Source organism: Choloepus didactylus, chromosome 2, assembly GCF_015220235.1.
Source record: "Choloepus didactylus isolate mChoDid1 chromosome 2, mChoDid1.pri, whole genome shotgun sequence".
Lineage (NCBI taxonomy): Eukaryota > Metazoa > Chordata > Mammalia > Pilosa > Megalonychidae > Choloepus > Choloepus didactylus.
The window spans coordinates 76,779,698-76,799,677 of NC_051308.1; the positions used below are offsets into that span (position 1 = coordinate 76,779,698).

The window sequence follows — 19,980 nt, forward strand, 5'->3', positions numbered from 1 at the left end:
AGCACAGATCTCTATCTGGTTTGTTCACTGCTCTGTCCCAACTATGGAACAAATAAAAGAATTTCTGATGTAAAAGTACATTAAAATGATTTCCTAGTTGTATTTAGATTTTAAATGCTAAAGGATTACTTATAGAAATATTTACACACTTTAAATATTGATCTACTCCAAGTGTAACTCCATTTCTAACAAAACTCAAGCTAAATGGCAAAAGACTCTCAACAGAGCAGGGAATTTGGCCCGGCTGCAGGTAGTATCCTGGGGTTTTCTCAGGCATTGTAACTTTGGGAACATCTAGGAAAAAAAAGAACATGGGCAAGAAGGTCAGAATAATATTGAGTACTATCTGTCAATTCATTAACAAGCATCTTACTTAAATTATGCCAGTAAATCCTCTGCATTCCAATTAATCTAAATCCCTAAAAATCACATTATATCTTTATTTGTACAGAGTCCATTAATTTCTGGATATATCCATGGACCACAACAACAGTATTCACTAAATCTAAAACTCTGCTGATTTTTTTAAGATGTACCACCAAGATAAAAAAAAAAAAAGGCTTCCAAATAAGTTACAATACATCATCTATTGTAGGACACCTCAAAAATGAAAAAATATGAAAACAAGCCTCCATATCTCAAAATCAAATATACAGGGTAATTGTTTTCCCAAAACGAATGAAAGAATAGGTTTTTAAGAATCCAGTAGATTTTGTAGCATTGACTTTGGGGACTAAGACAACTAATTTTGAATATCATTTATGCGGAAATACTGAAGTTGGTTCTACTTTTATCATTCTACAACAATTAAACAGCAACTATAGAATGGTACCTGAATTTCCCAAATCACAGCCTTGTGTATAAATGATAAACTATTGTCCCTCCATCCCATAGTTCAATTTAAGGAAACAGTCATATATCTTTGGCAATCTATGATTCAAGCTACAGTCCTAAAGACAGCCTTGATAGAAATAGCTCAATATAGATAAACTGTAATGCTAATTAATGCCACCAAATAACCCCTAATCTGTGATAGAGTAGAGATGATGTAACAGCAAATATATAGGTAACTAGCTTACTACTTAAATAATTAACTAACCAACTAACTAAATAAAGGCAAAATCATCATCAATTTTTTACAATGCACTACTGTTCACAGAGCAGATTTCTGACAAACATAAATAAACATTTAGCCAATTTAGACAGCTTAAAGCATAGGTACCAGGTATATTTCTGGGGAGGGAGGGTATAAGAATTTCTCAGTTTGAGTTCTTACAGTGATTGAAGTAGTAAAAACTATCAGATCAATGATCAGTGAGACTTAACATGAAACTGGATGTATTATATCATGGTCAAGAAAAATTATGCTACCTAAATGTAACTGTCCATCATTTCTGTGACACAGTAAATAATGTGAGGATACTATTTATGATTTTATTGCCTATTCTTTACGTTTAGGGCCATACATCCCCTTTAAGCCATCACTACTCGAGTGTTGAATGAAATGTCTCACCTGGAACAATACTAGAAAAGGAAACACTTGACACTCTTTGGAAGAGATAACCATCTTTATCATAGCCTGTTACTTCGAGAAAGAAGGCTTCATTTGGGGGAATGAAGTCAGAAATATTCCATATGCCATAAGGTTTTCGGTCAGGGTAATATTTAACAGGAACAGTCTTAAGAGGACTGCCTGAGATGCTCAGAAGTTCCAGACGATCTACTCTAGCTGGAACAGAAATTCCAGAAGTATTCAGCAGCACATAGGTAGGTATTCCTACAAGAGAAAGACTTTGTTATCATTTACAAGTTACATGCAGTTGAGGTTATATATCAAGTATGTATTTGCATTATAATAACAGATGAGTACTGCAGAGTGCCCTACAAACTGTGGACCAGTTGCAGAATCTTTTATACATAAAAGACAGTTTATTCATGACTAGAAAAACTTAGGAAACTCTGAGTAAATATTTTTACAGTATTTTAACTGTTTAAATGTAGAAAAAAAAATCAGCATTTTAACACTGTATTATTTGATGTTTTATTACATTGATATTTTTAAACATTCAACTATTTCGTACTCTTCCAGAAATTGCAGCAATAAAAATAAAAGAACAACAAGCAAAAAAAATATATTTAAAGAGTCACTGGAGGATTGAGCTTTCTTTTTGGCTATAAAACTAAGAATCTTCATATATGAATAAAATAAGAGGAAAAACAAGCTTTAAAAAAAATCAGCAATAATTTCATCTTTGAGCAGCTAGATACAGACACACAATCCCATTTTCACCATGACAGCATGGCAATTAGTACTTTTAACAATAAAGTCCCAACATCTAGGTCAATAATTCTCAAAATTTAGTGAGTGTAGGAATCAGTTGGGGCTCTCACTAAAGTACATATTACTGGGCCCTATCTTCTGTCATTTTAATTTGGGAGACCTAGGGTGAGACCCAGGAATCTTATTTTTTTATAAATTCTCAGAGTAATTTTGATATCACTGATCTTGGGACCATACTTTGAGAAACACTGCCTAAGCCAAGAGAGCAATCAGGTTTAAAGTAAAGAAGCTGTTTCCCAATTTTATTGAATATTACAAAATTATAAAATGACAGTCCAAGAAATAGTCTTGACTTGGATATCAATTATAACAACTCAAGTAATATGCACATACAAACCTTGCACCGGCCTGCTGACTGTTTTTTTGAAGTCCAGTGTGGGCTTTCGGGAAAAGCCAGCTCGGAAATCAATAGTACTGAGGCCAGTGATACGAACAGAGTGTCTTCCACTGCTTGAGGTCTGAAAAGTGTTTATTGACAAACTCAGTTAGGAGTTGATGCAGGATGTCAGTCACAGTAAACACTTAGCAGTGTGGGAAACTGAAGAGTGTTTAATTAGGATTGATGTCCAATTATTGAGCCACAGACCTAGGTATTCTGAACTTAACTAAGATTCTATCTTTTAAATGCAAGTTTTGTAATACTCCACATATCCCACCATTGAGTAATACATTGTATGCTCAATACTAAATTATATAGGTGTTTAGCTACTAGTAAATGGATGTGAAGTAAACATGAAAAAGCTCCACGAGGGCATGAATCTTTGTTTTGTTCATTGCTGTTGACATGGTAGATATTTAGCCTCTTTGAAGGCTCAGGCAGGACAAACACATTTTTCAGAATTCAGCTGACCACATTCTCAGCTCAGCAATGTCCTGGCCAAAGTACGTGGTGCTCGAGACATAAATGTAAATAAAACATGGTCCTCACCTTATAGGAGCTTAAGGTCAATAAGGGGGACAGACGGAGAAGCAGATTTTTTTTAATATGATGCAGTAAATTCAGTGAGAGAAATATATTAAAAGTAGTACTCTGGAGCATAGACTATCTTGTAATTCAGCTAAAACTTCTTAAAGGGGATGATGGCTGGACTAAATCCTGAACAAAAAACTAAGTCCTTAAGTGATTCATATGTACATAAAAAATAAATAATTTGGATTGACTCCATAGGACAAAATAATAATAGCCAACATTTACTAGGCACTTGCTCTGTGCTCAGACTCTTTAAATACATTACCTTATTTAAACCACATTACAGACTTAAATGGTAGATATTATCATCACTACTGTAAAGAAGAAGAAATTGAGGCACCAAGATATTAAATAGCTTGCCCAAGTTCACCAGGTTTATTAATTGCAGAGGTGAGGTTTTAATACAAAGATCAGGCTCCAGGCTCTTAAGCATAGTGCCATATTGTCTCCCAGGGGCAGTCTCTCTCTCTCGGCATCTCTCAAAATCTGATCTGAAGATCACCTACAACAAAATCACTTGAGTTGTTTGTTAAAAATACAGATTCCTGAGCTCTGCCCACAGTTAGTAAATCAGAATCTCAGGTTGGAGGAGTTTAGGAATCTGCATTTCAAAAACCACCTCCTACCTATGAGCAAAAGTTCATCATTATTTTTGACTTTGGTTACCAAGATTCTGTCTCAAAATAAAATGGGTATATAACACCAGTATTTAAGTGGCAGTAGGAGATGGGGTTGAGAAAGAAGCATTCACGGGACAACACCAGAACATCAAACATGGATATCAATTTCAACACTTAGGAGGCATATGTTTAGGTGTCATAATAATAACAGGATGCACGAGAGCAGCCAGGTTGAGCCACACTATGGTTAAACGCCAGTCACCCCCAAAGCTCTGCAAACCACAAAGTGTTCCCTGAATCATTATGGCTTCTTATTTGACAATAAGGGGGCGAAGACTGAGGAGCTTTGTCTCTGATGCTCCGATATTTACTTCTTAGTGGGCAGAATCTGAAAGAGGTGACAGAGGAAAAGGACATGATGGTGGGGAGAAGAAAAGGAAAACATGTCTTCATGAAAGTAGAGGTATATTCTTCACATAAATGATGCTTCAAGATACTACTATTCCTCTATGTAAGGGTCTCAAAGGATTGCATATAGAAGAACAGAGGCCTCTGCCCAACCACTCATTCCATTATTTCTAAAGTAAGTTGTGTTACATATTCCACACAATAAGCAAAAAAGGAAATTATGGATCATGGCCCAAGTTTAAATTGGGGATTTCCTATAGAATTATAGGAATCTTAACAACTTCTGCTTTAGAAGAGCTCTACTGAAGACATCATTGCCTTCTGACTTTATGTAAGGTCAACCAGAGTGCTCAATATTATGATGAATTGACTTAGATTTATTCACTGACATCATATAATACTGTTAGTCAGAAAGTCTCTTTATGATAAAACAGCTGTGGGGCTACCAAGGGCAAATCTGATATATAATATGTCAAATATAATTTGCTATCAAGTGCTAATTTTCTGCCAAATGTTGTGTGTGCAAATTGACTGACAAAGACTGCTTTAAAAGAGAGATGTTGAATATCTGTGCAAAAAAATTAGAAATTATCCAAATGTTTGAAAATATATTATCCTCTGTTGTTACATAACACACTAAAAATAAAGCAAAGTTGATGAATATGGAACTTCTTATAATTTCATTAAATAAAATTATTATAAAATAAATTTATTTTGCTCCTTAAAGCCCCAAACTAATTAACAAAGTATGTGGAAGTAAAGACATAGGTTTTATTATTCTCTGAACAAACAATAAAAATATGAAAGGTAATAAAAATTTAAGTAACTATAGTAATTTCATGCTTCTATATTATACTGTAAACAATAATAATGACCATATGGAATATTTAAAAGTTTGTAAACAAAAGATGTTTCCACGTAAGTCCATTTTTAAACAGAATTACAACCAACTCTGTATTAACTAGGCTAATGGGAGCAAAGGAGGACATAAATAAGACAAAATTATCCATTAAAAATATAATAAAGGAAACATCTAAATAAATTTAGTTAAAAATGATCTCTGAAATTTAGTCATGTATTTATCATCCTTTAATTATTCCCTTAAAAGAATTACAACAATACCTGGACAATAGCTTAGGAACTCTAAACATCATATTAAACTTCTTTTTAAGAATGTGCCAATAGTTTACTATTAAAGTATCCTATTATTTTACTTCTGTTTCTTATCTGAGCTTCCCTTTTTCAATTACTAGTGCAATAGAAAGAGTTTATTTATAAGGATGCTAAATACCAGTAAATAAAGAAAGGAGGAGTATTAACTAACATAAAATCTACACTGAATAACAGGCTAAATCTTTTACATAAATTATCAGTTTTAATCCTCACAAAATCCCCTGTGAGGTAGGTACTATTATTATCCTCATTTCACACATCAGAGAGGTGAAGTAGCTTGCCCAAAGTCAGATACAGTAAGCGTGAACCCAGACAGTGAAGCTGTAGGAACCACAGGCTACAGCCACACCATGCATTTCTCATGACAATCTCAATGGATGTGATCACACTGGTTGGAGGATAATGATCGAGATATGATGAGCTGTTCTACATAATAGAAGCAGCAATTCAGCTATCCAGAGCACAGAGCAGAGACACGATGGGGAGCGAAGAGAGGAAGGGAACAAGGAGAGAGCTGAAGGGCACAAGGTGCTTCAAGACATGACCCCGCATCTAAAGATCACTCTACAAAACTCACAAAATGCTTGTTAGTAGAGTTCCAGTGAAAATTTTGAAGGGGCTGACTTGTTTTGCATCAAAGTACAAATACTTAGAATCAACATAATCAGGAGGCAAGTAAGAAAGTAAGCCTTCAGAAAACTGCAGAAAGGTTGGGATAAGACTTTAGATTCTTACAAGCTATGTATCTGGTGGCGTAGAAGAAGAACTAAGTTATACGAAACTCTTAGAGAGGCAAGAATTAACTTCTGTAAGAAAGTCCAGAGGAAAGGCTGCCCAGCTGCATATTTCTTTCCCCTCCCTACTCTTCCAAATTACTTTAGCCATTTTAGTACCACTTGTCTATATAAATACAAAACTTAGTGAGACCAAAATTACTTCTTTAACATTCTTCTAGTTGGTCTTTTATGTCATGCAGATTCAATCTGTAGGTTATACTAACATTAGAATATAGCTCTGAAAAATAAAGGCTGCTGTGCTGACAAATTCAAGGCCCTGATCAATATTTTAAAACTCATAATTATCTTATTCAATTCCTTTATTATAATCCTCTTCCAAAAGACTGTCATTGTTTTGGTCTATATTTTGTCACTGATGAATATTTTAAAGAATCTTAGTGTTGAAATAGTGTTTTAATTTTTTTTCTTGTTTCAACCTATCCTCAACTGGATAAATCCAGCACTACTGGTCTAAAATACAGGATTTGAATTAGGGAATCTTTCTGCTGTCCTCAGGATGGTAATAAACATATGTTGTATCCTACATCTCCCAAAAAAAAAAAAAAAAAAAAAAAAATTAAAAGTCAGTAACTTGGCAGTAGTAGCAGAGAGAACAGTAATGCATTCACCTCTCCACCAAAGAATATCTGGAAGTGCCACATTTGCACAGAACTATTCTGACCTCATGGTTTCTGTAGTTAAGTAGAGGCAAATTCAGGAGCAGCAGAGTGTCTCAGGACATGACACAAATTTTCTAGACACGAGAATCTGGACAGGGTTTGTATAGGCCAGAGATTCTGAGGGTTAGTGTTTCAAATAATCTATTTATTCATATAAATTAAAAAGTTGGAAAGAACTGCATTACTACTTTGTCTTAGGAGTGTCATGTCCCTAAGTTCTGGAAGTCTGAGTCATGAATACACAGGCTATTGTGGTATGAGCAGAGCTGAAGTAGAGTCAAGATTTGGCAAAATGAGGGTTGACTAGATATCTTCTGGCATCCTAAAGCTGAAAAAAAGTAACCCTGGTCCACAAAGTAGTAAGAGAAAAGAAGCAGCAGACTGCATCGGAGTCTAGTTTTCTGAATTTGAGTGGTTCTATCAGGAATGAAGGAGTTGTACAGGCTGAAATATCACAGAGCAAGCACCATGGAGAGCTCCAGGGAAAATGAGTTGCTCAGATCTTCCTGGTCAGCTCTACTGCAGATGGATCTACTTCTTAGTTTAAGGATAAGGGCCTATTAAATGCTTCTGTCAGGGCACTAAGTATGTTTTATCAATCACCTACAGAATGCTACTCAACAGGCACTTAAAATGTTCAGGTTTACTAAATGATATTAAAGCCATCCAATTACCTAATATTAGTATTTTTCCTTAAACTCCCCTAGGACCAGGTAACTTCAGATTCATTAAGAATTCATTGAATTTTTCTAGAGATATTATGCTAAACATATTCACGTGTTATCTCACATAATCCTAACTATTATATCCAAAGATGATTTTACAGCATGATACAAAAGCCAAGCCTGAAAGAATTGTGATTACATGCCTAGGTTTAGAATGCAAGTTAAGTGACAATTAATTTCCAGTTCAATACTCTTTCTATTATACCTAAGTCCATGCATAACACTTTAGGATAATATAATCTCTCAGTAGATTTGGTCCCTTTGACATAGAAGACAACAATGCTCTCCAATTATTCATTTGCTGTTCTACTCAATACCCTTAGAGTTAGGAGGAGCCAGGTCAGTGGGGTGCCGGTAAACTGCTCTCTGAAAAGAAGCCAAAATCTGTGGCATTTTCCAACTTCCGTGGTATAAATACTCCCACCATGGCTGATATTAAGCTCCCAATATGATATCACTGAATGCAGAGGTGGGGAGAGAAATGAATAATTGGTTCTCTATAGGCCATTATCAGCCAGCTCCAGCACACCATTGGACCATGTAAGTACTTGTAGCCAATGGATTATAAGGGATGGGAAGCATGTCAGACAAATGATGTGACAGACAAATCACCTCTTTTCTTCTAGATTTAATACACATTTCCAGTCTCTTGTCCTACCAAAGTGACTCAAAGGCTGCATGTTCTAAATTATGGGTTCTGGAATAACTCTGTGGATCAGAATATCTTATTAACCTCCACAGGACATATAATATTAGTGAGTAGTTAACTTCCTTATGTTAAGCCAGTGAGAATTCCTCCTAGTACTAAATGTGAAACCTGTCCTGTTATAAATTCAATTAAATTGGATTGATAGAGCTGGTTTTCATTTCTCTCTCCCAAAGAGTTCTGATAATTCATAAAATAGCAAATAAGCCCAAAGATGAAGAAAAAAAAAAAACTTTAAGTGCATCTGCATTAAAAGAAAGACACAATTCACATATATTCAAGAAAATAAGAATAACTACTTTGACCATTGAGATGTCAGGAACTGTTTAAAGCACTTTACCAACATCTCATCTAATCACGACAATATGAGGTAGGAATTATGTTTCCCATTTTCCCCAGACTTAGGGAGGTTAAATAATTTCTTCAAAGCCAAAAAGCTCATAAATAGTGGATCCTGAATTCAAAGATGTTCAACTCTTTTCAAAGTATTTACTCTTGAATAACACACCATTCTTTACAAATTGATAATGTTAGCTTTCAATCAAACACTCATTGAGCACATTGAGCACATTCACTGAGCTCATTATAGACACAAGGCTATAATGGTATCAGCTAAATAAATATATTACCACCTTTTTATTAGGTATTGTGTATTTGGAGAAATGTGATGATAAGAACAGAAGTATATCCAAAGCACAGGATAAATTCTATTCAAATATATGCTTGCACACAAATAAACACACACATCTAAATATAAAAGTTATAAGTGTACATGTCTTTTTTAAAAAAAAGTCTGATATTTGCAAGCCAAAATATCTGGGAAATTTTCCAGGAAAAAATCTACTATAAAAGCATTCCATTGACCCAAAACATTGAATTAGTGCCACATCTAATCAATTTAAGTAACACACCTGGTGTTGTCTGTAGAGTAAATCAAGAGTCACCTGGTGAAAATTGGAGGCCAGCATAATAATCTTCTTGTGTGGTCCTTTGCAGAGTCAACGTTTATTTAATTATAATGCTTAAACAACCTCATGCCACTGACTATGAGTTTTCAAATATTCTTATCCTATAGAAACTGCATTAATAGGTTTTGGCAACCAACATAATTATGTAAAACCAAAATGTTTCCACAAGTCTCAGATTCTTAATATAATCATGTGGTTGGGCACACTCCCTTCTCCACTAGGGAGATCACCTAAGGATAGTTTATCCAAATTTGCTTAATGGAAACATACCCCATGGGATGTGTAATAATTACATGATCACACTGATTATCCTAGAGTAATAGAAACATTTCATATCAAATAAACCCTTTGGGTACTGACATTCATTTATGTCTTTGCAGGGAGTTTCCCTTAAAGAGCAGAGGACAAAATTTGACCTGAGAGTATCTGTGGCTATATTCAAATACTCTCTATATAAATAGAGCTCCTTGAATGGAACAGTCATATTGTTTTTCAGAAATAAGATCCAAGATTGGTAGCTTTCCTACAAATGGAAATTGAGGGACATAAAACAACCTTCTCTTTTGTTTTTAATGAAACTTTGAGCTTTTTAATTACCCCTTTTTAACATGCTTTTACCAGTATCAGATGCTACCTAAAATATTTTATTCATTTATGTTAACTACACAGACAAGTTGATTCATTTGTTTATTTAGTGAAAGTGTCCTAATAAGTCACAGTAAAGTATTTACCAGGGTTTCAGATGAAAGCTACAGAAAAAAAGAAACTGCCATTCTCATCACATTTTAAATCATTAATACATTATTTAAGTGTTTTGTGCCAATATATAAACTATAGGCTATCTAAACCAACTCTCCCGCTTTCCTACAGATCATCAGAACAGTGTATTTCTTTTTATTTTTAAATATTTACAGGCACTGTAGCATATATTAGTGGCAAAATCTGGTTCTAGAGTAAAACAGGGAGAGAAAATGTGTACACAAATAAATAAGACATAAGGGGGAAAATAGTTTATGCCAAAAGGAAGGTGCAGAAATATTGCTGTAGAAAGAGAGGAAAGAGAGCGTATCAGTTGGAAAAACTCAGAAAAGCCTTGGTGAAAGTGTTGCCATTGGAACTGGATCCTTCCTGAAAGGAAGGGCATTCCAGGGAGAAGAGGGAGCTTGAAATAAAGCATGGAGCAAGAGAATGTGTGTGTGGGTGGGGGGGATGGGGGTGGGGAGACAGGCACAAAATTATATTTGTCTAAAGTGTAAAGGCACGTAATAGAGGATAAAGAAAGAGTGGTTGAGATTCAACTGGGTGGTCCCTGAGTGCCATACTAAGGTGAAATAATAAATAGACTGTTCTCTATACTTGGGATGAAAACTGCTCTGTGAAACATTTGAAATGCCATTATTCAACTGATAGAGAGCAGACATTTTCCAGACAGCAGAGTGCATGGGAGATAGCACCAGGGATAGACTATCTAATCTCTGACATTTCTTTTCTGAGAAAGTGCACATGTAAAATGCTATCATTCATTAATTAACCAAAAGGGAGATCCAAATTCAGCAGCAATATTTATGTCAGTTGATTCAGCTCAATTTCTTTTGCATCAACCTGATACATCCTTTTGGCATTTCATACATGAATGAAATTAGTTTAACTATTATTTTTAAATTGCACTGAAATGTTCATCATTTGTTTAGTTCTTGTTGCAACTAATAATAATAATACTCCAGAAATGGAAAATATCAGAACTGGAGGTGTTTTTGGTGAGGATTAAATATAAGTTTCAGATAATATAATAGACACTGTGTCTTTGTATTATTTCCTTAATTACAAGAGACTGAGCTTAAAGACTTGTCTAAACAGAGTTTCCATCACCTCATCAACTTATCTCTCTCTTCTTGCAAACTAATCCTTGGTGCTATGCTGTTCTAATTGTCAATTAACATATGCTTCGTTAGTGCCCATTAAGTATGTATCGTGGAGCATGGCTAAGAGCAGACACTCAGAAACGTTTACTGAATGGATGATTGAATGAATAGGTGTTTTGGACACAGAGTAGAATAACAGACATGCAATATTCCCTCCTGTAGGCTAGATTTTACTAGAGGAAATGCCACTGGTAGCAATCCAAATCACCTGGAAAAGGGTTCATATACTTCACAATTAATTACTAACGATATGGATTAATGGCATCACTGGAACATATTTTATAATCAATAATGGATAACATAATGTCACTATTCAGAAAGCAAAGCCAAATTACTACAATGGAGGCGCTAGCTCAGGACACTGCTGGCTTAGGTCATGCTTAAATATAAGTATTTTGTGTACTTACATTTAATTTGGGTACTTACATTTATTTGGGTGCTTACATGGGACCAAGTACTGTGGTCACAGAAAGCCAGACCAAACACTAATCAAATCTTGGACATGTTGATCAAAATAACTATAACATCAAATTTGGCCACATTTATTTAATAGATTACAGCATCAAAACACTCGATCATTACCAGTCTAATGCACTAAAAAAATATTGACTATTTACTATGTACCAAAAGCTGGGTGAATAAAACAGGCAACTGGCATCAGTTTGGGTCCATTCATTAAGAAATTACTGGATTTTCTTTGTCTTACTTTTTCCCCAGCCACTGATCCCACCTCACAAAAAATCCATGCTCCAGTTTCTACTTTCCCTACAGGACTTAGAGTTCTGAGAATAAAAAATCGAATATTCTAGGATGCAAATGGAGTTATAATGGAAATTTTCATTCTTTGAACTAAGAAAGTTAATGCAGGTATTTAAAAAACTGTCTGGCAGACAAAAATGCTGCCTCAGATTTGTATGGTATAAAACCCCCATGCAATTTCATAGCAGCTCTATAATTTGAATCATGGTCCAACTAATCCCAGTTTCTAGGTAGGGAAACAGAGACAACAAAAAAGTAAATGCATGGGTTATCTTCATTTGAGTTCTCCCAAAAGGATTCAAGGGCAACTCAGTTATTTGGGAGATGCAAAGGATGCTAGTAGAAAGTAGGAACCTAATAACAGGAAAAAAAAAGGCAGCCAATAAAAGGTGCGCTTTTAAGCGTGCTCCCATTGTGGACCACTGTGGCTTATTCCTGTGGGTGCTGAAGGCAACTTCAAAGAGGAGTTAATTCCCCAGTGCAACAGCCTTCTCCTGCTCCAGAAAAAACCCTAAGACACAGAGAAGCAGATACTAGGGCTGGAAGTAAACCAGAGCCCACTGAAAAGTCTGAGAAATGCAGAGGAGGCACTCACAGCATTGCCTACAGGAGGTCACACAGATAATTTACAGCAGAACAGGATCTCAGATTTATGGTATGCCACATTTGGGGCATATGTTCTTTCCTCTCTATATTGCCAAAACACAGTGCTTTCATAGAGTGAATATACACCACTTGATATAATTCTAGAATGCCAACACCATTTTGTGCTAAAGAAAATGGTGAATACAAATTCAGTTAATAATAATAGCCAACACTATTTGAGTACTTTGTACCAGAAACTATACTAAGTATTTCATGTGTATCATCTTAATTTAATTTCCAGTGCAAGTCTATGGTGTAAAGGGCTATTACTATCAGCCCCACATTACAGAGAAGGAAATCAAGCCCAGAGAAGTTATGTTCCCAAGGCTTTTAAGTGGTATTATTGGGATTCAAACCCAGGGTGTTCTACATCAAAGCCTTATAACTTTTTATTGGCTCCATCTCTGATTGTTTTGGAAACAGGACATGTGCAAGTCAATCAAGCTAAAGATTTGATGATAGGAAAACTATCTGAGGATTTTAAATAACTTTTTGGCATGCATAACTCTCAAGGTCATTAAAACTTAACACTACCAAATTCATGTGCTCAAGATACCTCCTAAAAATGAACTATGTATATGGCTTTTCTATTAAAATCACTCTCTGTGATTGAAAGCAAAGAAAAGTAAACTACTGTGTACACATTATAAAACACATCATCAAAATAAAGTAATAAATAGGCTTTGTGAAATAACAGTACCTTCACTGTCCACATTCCAACCTCTGGCTCTTTTACATTCACCACCTTGGCAGAGTTGTGGATATTTAACAGCTCATTGAGGCCAAATCCCTTCTTTATCAGCTTCCCTGAAAGAGACATAAAGGTAGCAAGCATAATATTTCTCTCAGCTGTATACATTAGCTAATTTAACACTGAATCTAAGAGTATGATCAGGTTTCAAATAACATGAGACTTTAAAAAGAAAACAAAACAAAAAACTAAAGTGCGCTGCAAATTAATCCAAGAGACTTTACTTCAATTCTGTGGCTAAAATGGCAGGTCCTCCATTTCCAGTATAAATAACCTGATAGACATTTGGGCTCATAGCTCAAAATATCATTTTGTTTATATCTAAAACATACTTAATTTTATGGTTTCTGGGCATTGGAACTGAATTAAAAGATTCCCATTTGTTATGCTGATTTGATCTTTAAATAAGAATTGGTAATCCGTGATCATATTTCATAAGCAAACCTAGGTAATTAATTAAAATGGCTACCGAGAAGATATGCACAGTAATTAGAGATACTTAGTTAAATAGATGGCAAACACAGTAAATCAGAATAAATGTCTTTTTGGAGATCATTGAGGTATTACTAACATGAGAGCTCTCAGTTTATCTTTGTACCAAGTGTAAAACTTTAACCAGTTTTCCACCAAGCACAGGAGGAGGCTTTTATCTGACATCATAATTAAAGGCAGCAGTGTAACCAGGTAACATGATACCATCCCCTACTGACCTGAGACTTAGTTAAAGTATCTAATAATAGGAACTTTAGAAGGAAAACAAATTTGGAACTAATCCATAGTTTAGTTATTAACTTCGCCCTTGGTTCTGTGTTTATATAAACAAATTGATTGTAAGAATCCTGTGTTTACATCAAAAGTTTTACAATCATTGTATAAACAATGACTTTTGAAGTAGTGGAGACATAATGTAATGGATACAGGTATATTTTTAAGTATTCAGGTAGTGTAAAATGCAAATCTTTCCTGGGTAGCATTGATGCGATTAGAGTAAAAACCTGCCTTAACAGATAAATCCATTTATAAGGCCAAACCCATAGAAATATTGTACACATGACCTCTGAAAACAATTTCATATGCTGTTTTATTTTAGGTATTAGATATTTTCTAATACTCTAATTAAAGTAAGAAAGCTAATTACCCCCACCCATTTATAAATTTTTGCAAGTAGATGAAAAAATTTGTTACATATATCAGAAATAAAACAGTTTTGCTAACAGGCATAGGCAAAAATTATTTCTAACAGCAAATGTTAAGAAAAATGAGATTTTTGTCTTTACCCACTTGCTTTTCAATGTAATTCTTATCATTCAATTAGCAATGGAGTCAGGTCAAACCTTAGGATTATAACATATAATTAAGTGAGGAAGTAAATTAAAACAGTTCTCTAATAAGAACATAAATTTTGGTATTTAACTACAGTCTTCTATAAAATTAAACCTTATCCAGAAGATGATTCAGTGAAAAAAGTAGACAGTTGTCTTAAAAGGAGTTTTTCTACTTGTGATTCATTTAGAAATAACACAAAATTCTGAATTTTACTGAATATGTTACTACGAACTATAGACAAGGAAAATAAAACTTCAGGTTTAATTTAAATTTCTTTTGGATAGTTCAGCTACAATTAATTTACTAAATCTGATCTGTTTAAATAATTAGGACTGTTAACTTCTTGAGTCTCATATTAATTAAACAATTTTTAGGACTAAAAAAATCACTTTTATTTCTGTAAGCATTTCCCTAGCCACATTTGAACATACTGAATTTATCCATAAAGTTAACATCAACTTGGCATACATAAATGTGCTAAATTCTATCCTGTATGGTTTTATACTTTATTGTAAGAATTTGGATATATCTCACCTAAAGGATTGCGAATTTCAATCACTGGAGAAGGGCCGCTAAGAGACACAGTAACCTCTTTTAGGCTGGGATCAAAAGGAATTTGCCAAGTGTTTACAGCCTGTTCCAAATGATCTGTGGATAAGAGATGAACTTTGGAGGACTGCACTGCTTCTTCAACCCATTTTAGCACCTAAAGGAAACAAAGAGAAGTATGAGTGCCATCAAAAAGCATTCATAGTTTTTAGACCACCATTACTTCCAGGTGCAGTAGTTGACTTTGGTTAATCACATGACTCAGATGCTTTCTCCACTGGTGTGGGGTTTATTTCAGTCATTCATGAAGAAGGGACTTTTTCTATATGGTTATTGTAGCAGATTCAGATTAAAATGCTGCTTTTATTTGTGTTCAACTTCCAAGATTCCTCTCTTGGGAAAATACATTCAAAATGAAATTTTGTCCAAAAACCAGTTAAGTGAAACATGCAGAGATATTAAAGACAGTTTTGTATTTCTCCAGAGAAATGCAAAAATCTATTAAAAATATGGTTTTGCCATTAATGTGAGATCCCCTTTCCCTCTATTCTTTCTGGATTTTATTCCTTCCTGGATGCAGTTTCTGAATGATACCGAGTTTAACAAATTGCCCAATCCAATTTCAGTATATTGGGTGCTTTAATTATTGAACAATAATTACAATGTCAACAAAATAGTCATTTCTGGTAATACAATGAATAAATACCAAAAATTATGGAAAAAGTAACTAATGTATTTAAAGAAAGCAGAAAAATATTTCAGGTTAGTACCAGTTTAAGTAGCATATTCTTGAAAAATAATCTTTGGAAAAATTCTTAAAAACTGGGTTGTAAATGGTGTTAATGCCTCAGTGTTAACAAGGGAAACTTTCAAGTCACAGAATGTTCTGTAACAGCAGAGACAGCTCCAATTGGACAAACAGTCAATGTCTGCACAGGTATGAGTTGACCTTGGTACAATTAATTCTACATGATGATCATCTTGAATCTGCCACAGGTCTTTCTCTGGTTCACGTATACTTCAAGACTGTACCTTAATATGAACAATGTCCCTTGTAATTAAGACACTGAAGACAGCTTGCTATTAATCTACAGCTAAGCTATTTAAAATAAATGAAAATATTTTTAAAACTTTCAGTAGAAGTAATCATCAATTCAGCAATCAACAAATACTGTACAATATGTTCCTTTTCTATTAAATATATAAGTATATGTATATATATGTGAAAAATAAATACATAAATATTGCCCTCAAGGATAGGGGAAATGGCTGAAATATATTACTATATTATTAAAAATATGAAGCAATTATGTTCATTAATACAACAAATATTTATCATTCAAAGTACTCTTCCAAGGACTGAGTACTTATTGATGAACTTATATTTAGTCAATTATTTGATAAGCACTCTTCTTCCGAGAACTGGTATTTACTGAATTTTTGCACCTATTAAAAATTATTTCTTTTTGATACATCCTCCTACCTTCCCTCCAAGTTCAAGAATCACATCTCTTATTTCTTTATATATCCAAACCAAGTGGCATGCTCTACATGTGATAATGTAAGATATATACTAATGTCAATGAAGTTGGTCAGGGTGATGATAATGATGTCTTATTAAATAAAAGAATGTCATGGGAATTCAGAAAACAGGGAGCCCTTGTTGAAATAATGTATGCTAAGTGCCCATCACAGTTCTTGCCACATTGTAGATATTCAAATGAAATTAGTTTCTTCCCTCTTCAACTAAATTCCCTTCTCTTCTTGTTGAGTTTTTCAACAATGGCTTCATGGGCAAAGTGTAATACTCCAGCTCTGAAATTCAGACAAGTTTTTAAATGGAAAAAAGAAGGGGAATTCATACCAGTTAGGAGAGCTAACCTAAGAAAATGCATGGACAGAAGTACCTCAAACATGTTGGGAACAGAAATAAATCCACATGGCTACACTAAGGAGAAGCAGAAGATGAAGTTGGAAGTTTGTGTCAGGACCAGACTATGATTGGTCATAAGGTCAGGCTGTGACATTTGGATTTTATCCTAAACACTCCAGTGGAAAATTACTGAAGGGCTTTAAGCAGAGGAGTAACATAATGAAAGTCGTATTTTACAAAGTAAGACCTCTTTTTTTTTTTAACAGAAAACACAAATCCATTACAATTAATCACCCCACAAATCGATTTATATATTCCTTTAAATTTTAATCTCACACAGCACCTGGAATTTTGCATATGAAATAAAGCATATGTAAATATAATTGTCTCAAGAAGCAGATGCCAGTTTTTGACAAAGGGGTTCTGAGTGATCAATCATGCTTGAATAGAAAAGTATGGATTTTTTGCTCATCAAATCTGCCCATATGGCTATAGATACTAGATTTATTGTTACTAATATTTGACATATATATCATATCTTAACAATCAGTGCTGACATTTTTATGTCTTATACATGCAAAATAGCAATAAGGGTTGCCCTAATTCAAGGAAATGAAAAGGAGTGGCTTAAAGCCAGAGATAGCATTTGATAAATTTGACTGATAATAAATGACTTTGAACATAATATAAACTGTAGAGACTGAAGAGGGCAAAGGACAGAAAGAAATCTGCAAATGAACTAAACATTTCCTTTATGGGCAAGAACATAATGTGATCCTAAATGATACTCAATTGAAAAGGAGGAAAAGTGGATTAGAAAACAAGTACCACCAAGAATTGTAAGGTATCTTAAGTTCAATAATGAAATGTAAAGCTATTAAGTAGAAATGGAAATGAGGTCAATTTTTGCACATATCCTTCTTTAAGTTACAGTATCATCTCTGGATGGCTCCTCAAATACACTTTCCTGCAAGTCCAAAGTAGACAGGTTATATATTACTGGGCATCTATCCCATTGTCTGTTAGCTATGCATGAAAATCACCAAGTCCTGAGAAGTCTTATGAAAATGGAAGCCCTTCTAATTTAGTTGCATTTTCATGTGGTAAGTGTGTTCAAATGATACAGACTATAAGCAGGCTTTGGTTAATTCTTAATATCATTTCCAATTCATCAACATTTACAAGGCTTTCTTTCACAAGGGGATTACCATGTGTCATAATATTACTTGTTGGGAAAGACATAGTGCTGGCTTCTGTCAAGAGTTTCAAATCACTTTTTTATTCATTTATAAGAAAAATCAATTGAAAACAGATGCAACTCATTTTATTAGAAAATACAGATACTACTAACATATGAACAAATGCAGATCACTGCAAAGCTACAGAATGCACCATAAGTGAGGTTTCTGACCTCTCATGCTGTCATTCTATTTTTTTAACCATGAGAAATGGTTTTATGAGATTGGAAATGATCTTTTATTATAACAACAAAAGGAATTAAACTAGACTAGTGTGAGGTCCTTTGGATTGGGGCATTTTCATCAATGCAAGATTTTTTTTTCCTCAAACCATTAGGGAACTCTTTACTGTACATTAAAAGTTTTAATGCAAAATTGGTTCTTCAATGATTTGTATTAGTTTATATATGAAAAGGGCTTCAGAGACTATATAATCCACCTCCTTTAATTTGTAGATGAGGAAACTGATATTTGAAGGTGTTTTTGTGCCTTTAAACGCCTAACAAGACTAATTCTGGCTCATAGTTATATTTTTATATATACCATTTTATGCTTGAAACCACACTCATGGTGTAGCTTCAAGATCTTGTAGCCTATATAATAATCAATACTTAAAAATAAGTTCCTATGTCTACTCAACTCTGGAATGAGATGCAAATATTGTTTAAAAGCACAAACCAGCATACATTATTATGTATTATGAAACACAGTAGTGTTTAACAGAAATATTTGCACATATCCCTTAAGAGCAGAACTTGAAAACTACAAAGGCATTTCTTATGTAATGAATAAATGAATTTCTCCCAGACATCCTATGTCTTCTTGGAGGAAAAGGAAAAATATGGTAAAGTACTAAATACAACTTGTAAATTTGCATTTATTTGTATTTTTTGTTGTTGTTTATCATGTCTTCTCTGTCAAATTGTAAGCTGCAAGAGGGCAGGGACCATATCAGATGTGTTCACTGTTACAAAACTCTGAACCTAACACAGTGCATTGGATAGACTTCTAATGAATACATATTGGAGGGAGGGAAGAAAAGAGGGAGGGATTGTATATCACATCTTTACCTTCAGAACTAAGAGTGTGCTAAAGGCAACATTTTGAAGCAGTGTTCATTTGTGACAAAGCCCATTAGGTGTAAATGCATCCACCAATAAGCAGGGCCTGCCCTGGAAAAAAATCAAGAACTATCACTAATAATAATAAGCACTTTGATAGAACTTCTCAAATGCAAGATACTTCTAAGAGCTTGAAATCTATCTTCACAATAAATGACATAGGGACTATTCATCTGCATTTCACAAAAGAAAAGAGGCGCAGATCCCAAACTTCATAAGTCACTCAGCTAATCAACAGGCAGGACTCACCTTATAGCCCCAATAATCTTGCCTTTCACATTCTATTTTTGGAATTATCATAAGGAAAAAAATAGCAATTCTCAGGAGTGAATCAGAAGTAATAGTTAGTGAAAGACAAAAATCAATGCAGGTGTGATTGGGATTGTGGGAAGATGGCAGAGTAGGAAGCTCCAGGAATCAGCCCCTCCA

The 19,980-nt window shown here is 34.3% G+C and overlaps 1 protein-coding gene across 1 annotated transcript in view; it reads right to left on the reverse strand.

The window, feature by feature from the left end:
* HMCN1 (hemicentin 1) overlaps positions 1–19,980 on the reverse strand; it is a 511,472-nt gene that overhangs the window by 276,170 nt on the left and 215,322 nt on the right. Inside the window, exons 5-9 of the mRNA XM_037825157.1 lie at positions 15,305–15,476; positions 13,394–13,500; positions 2,679–2,799; positions 1,514–1,777; positions 150–294 (exon numbers count right to left, since the gene is read on the reverse strand). Coding sequence (XP_037681085.1) covers positions 150–294; positions 1,514–1,777; positions 2,679–2,799; positions 13,394–13,500; positions 15,305–15,476 — 809 coding nt within the window. The remainder of the gene's footprint in view (positions 1–149; positions 295–1,513; positions 1,778–2,678; positions 2,800–13,393; positions 13,501–15,304; positions 15,477–19,980) is intronic.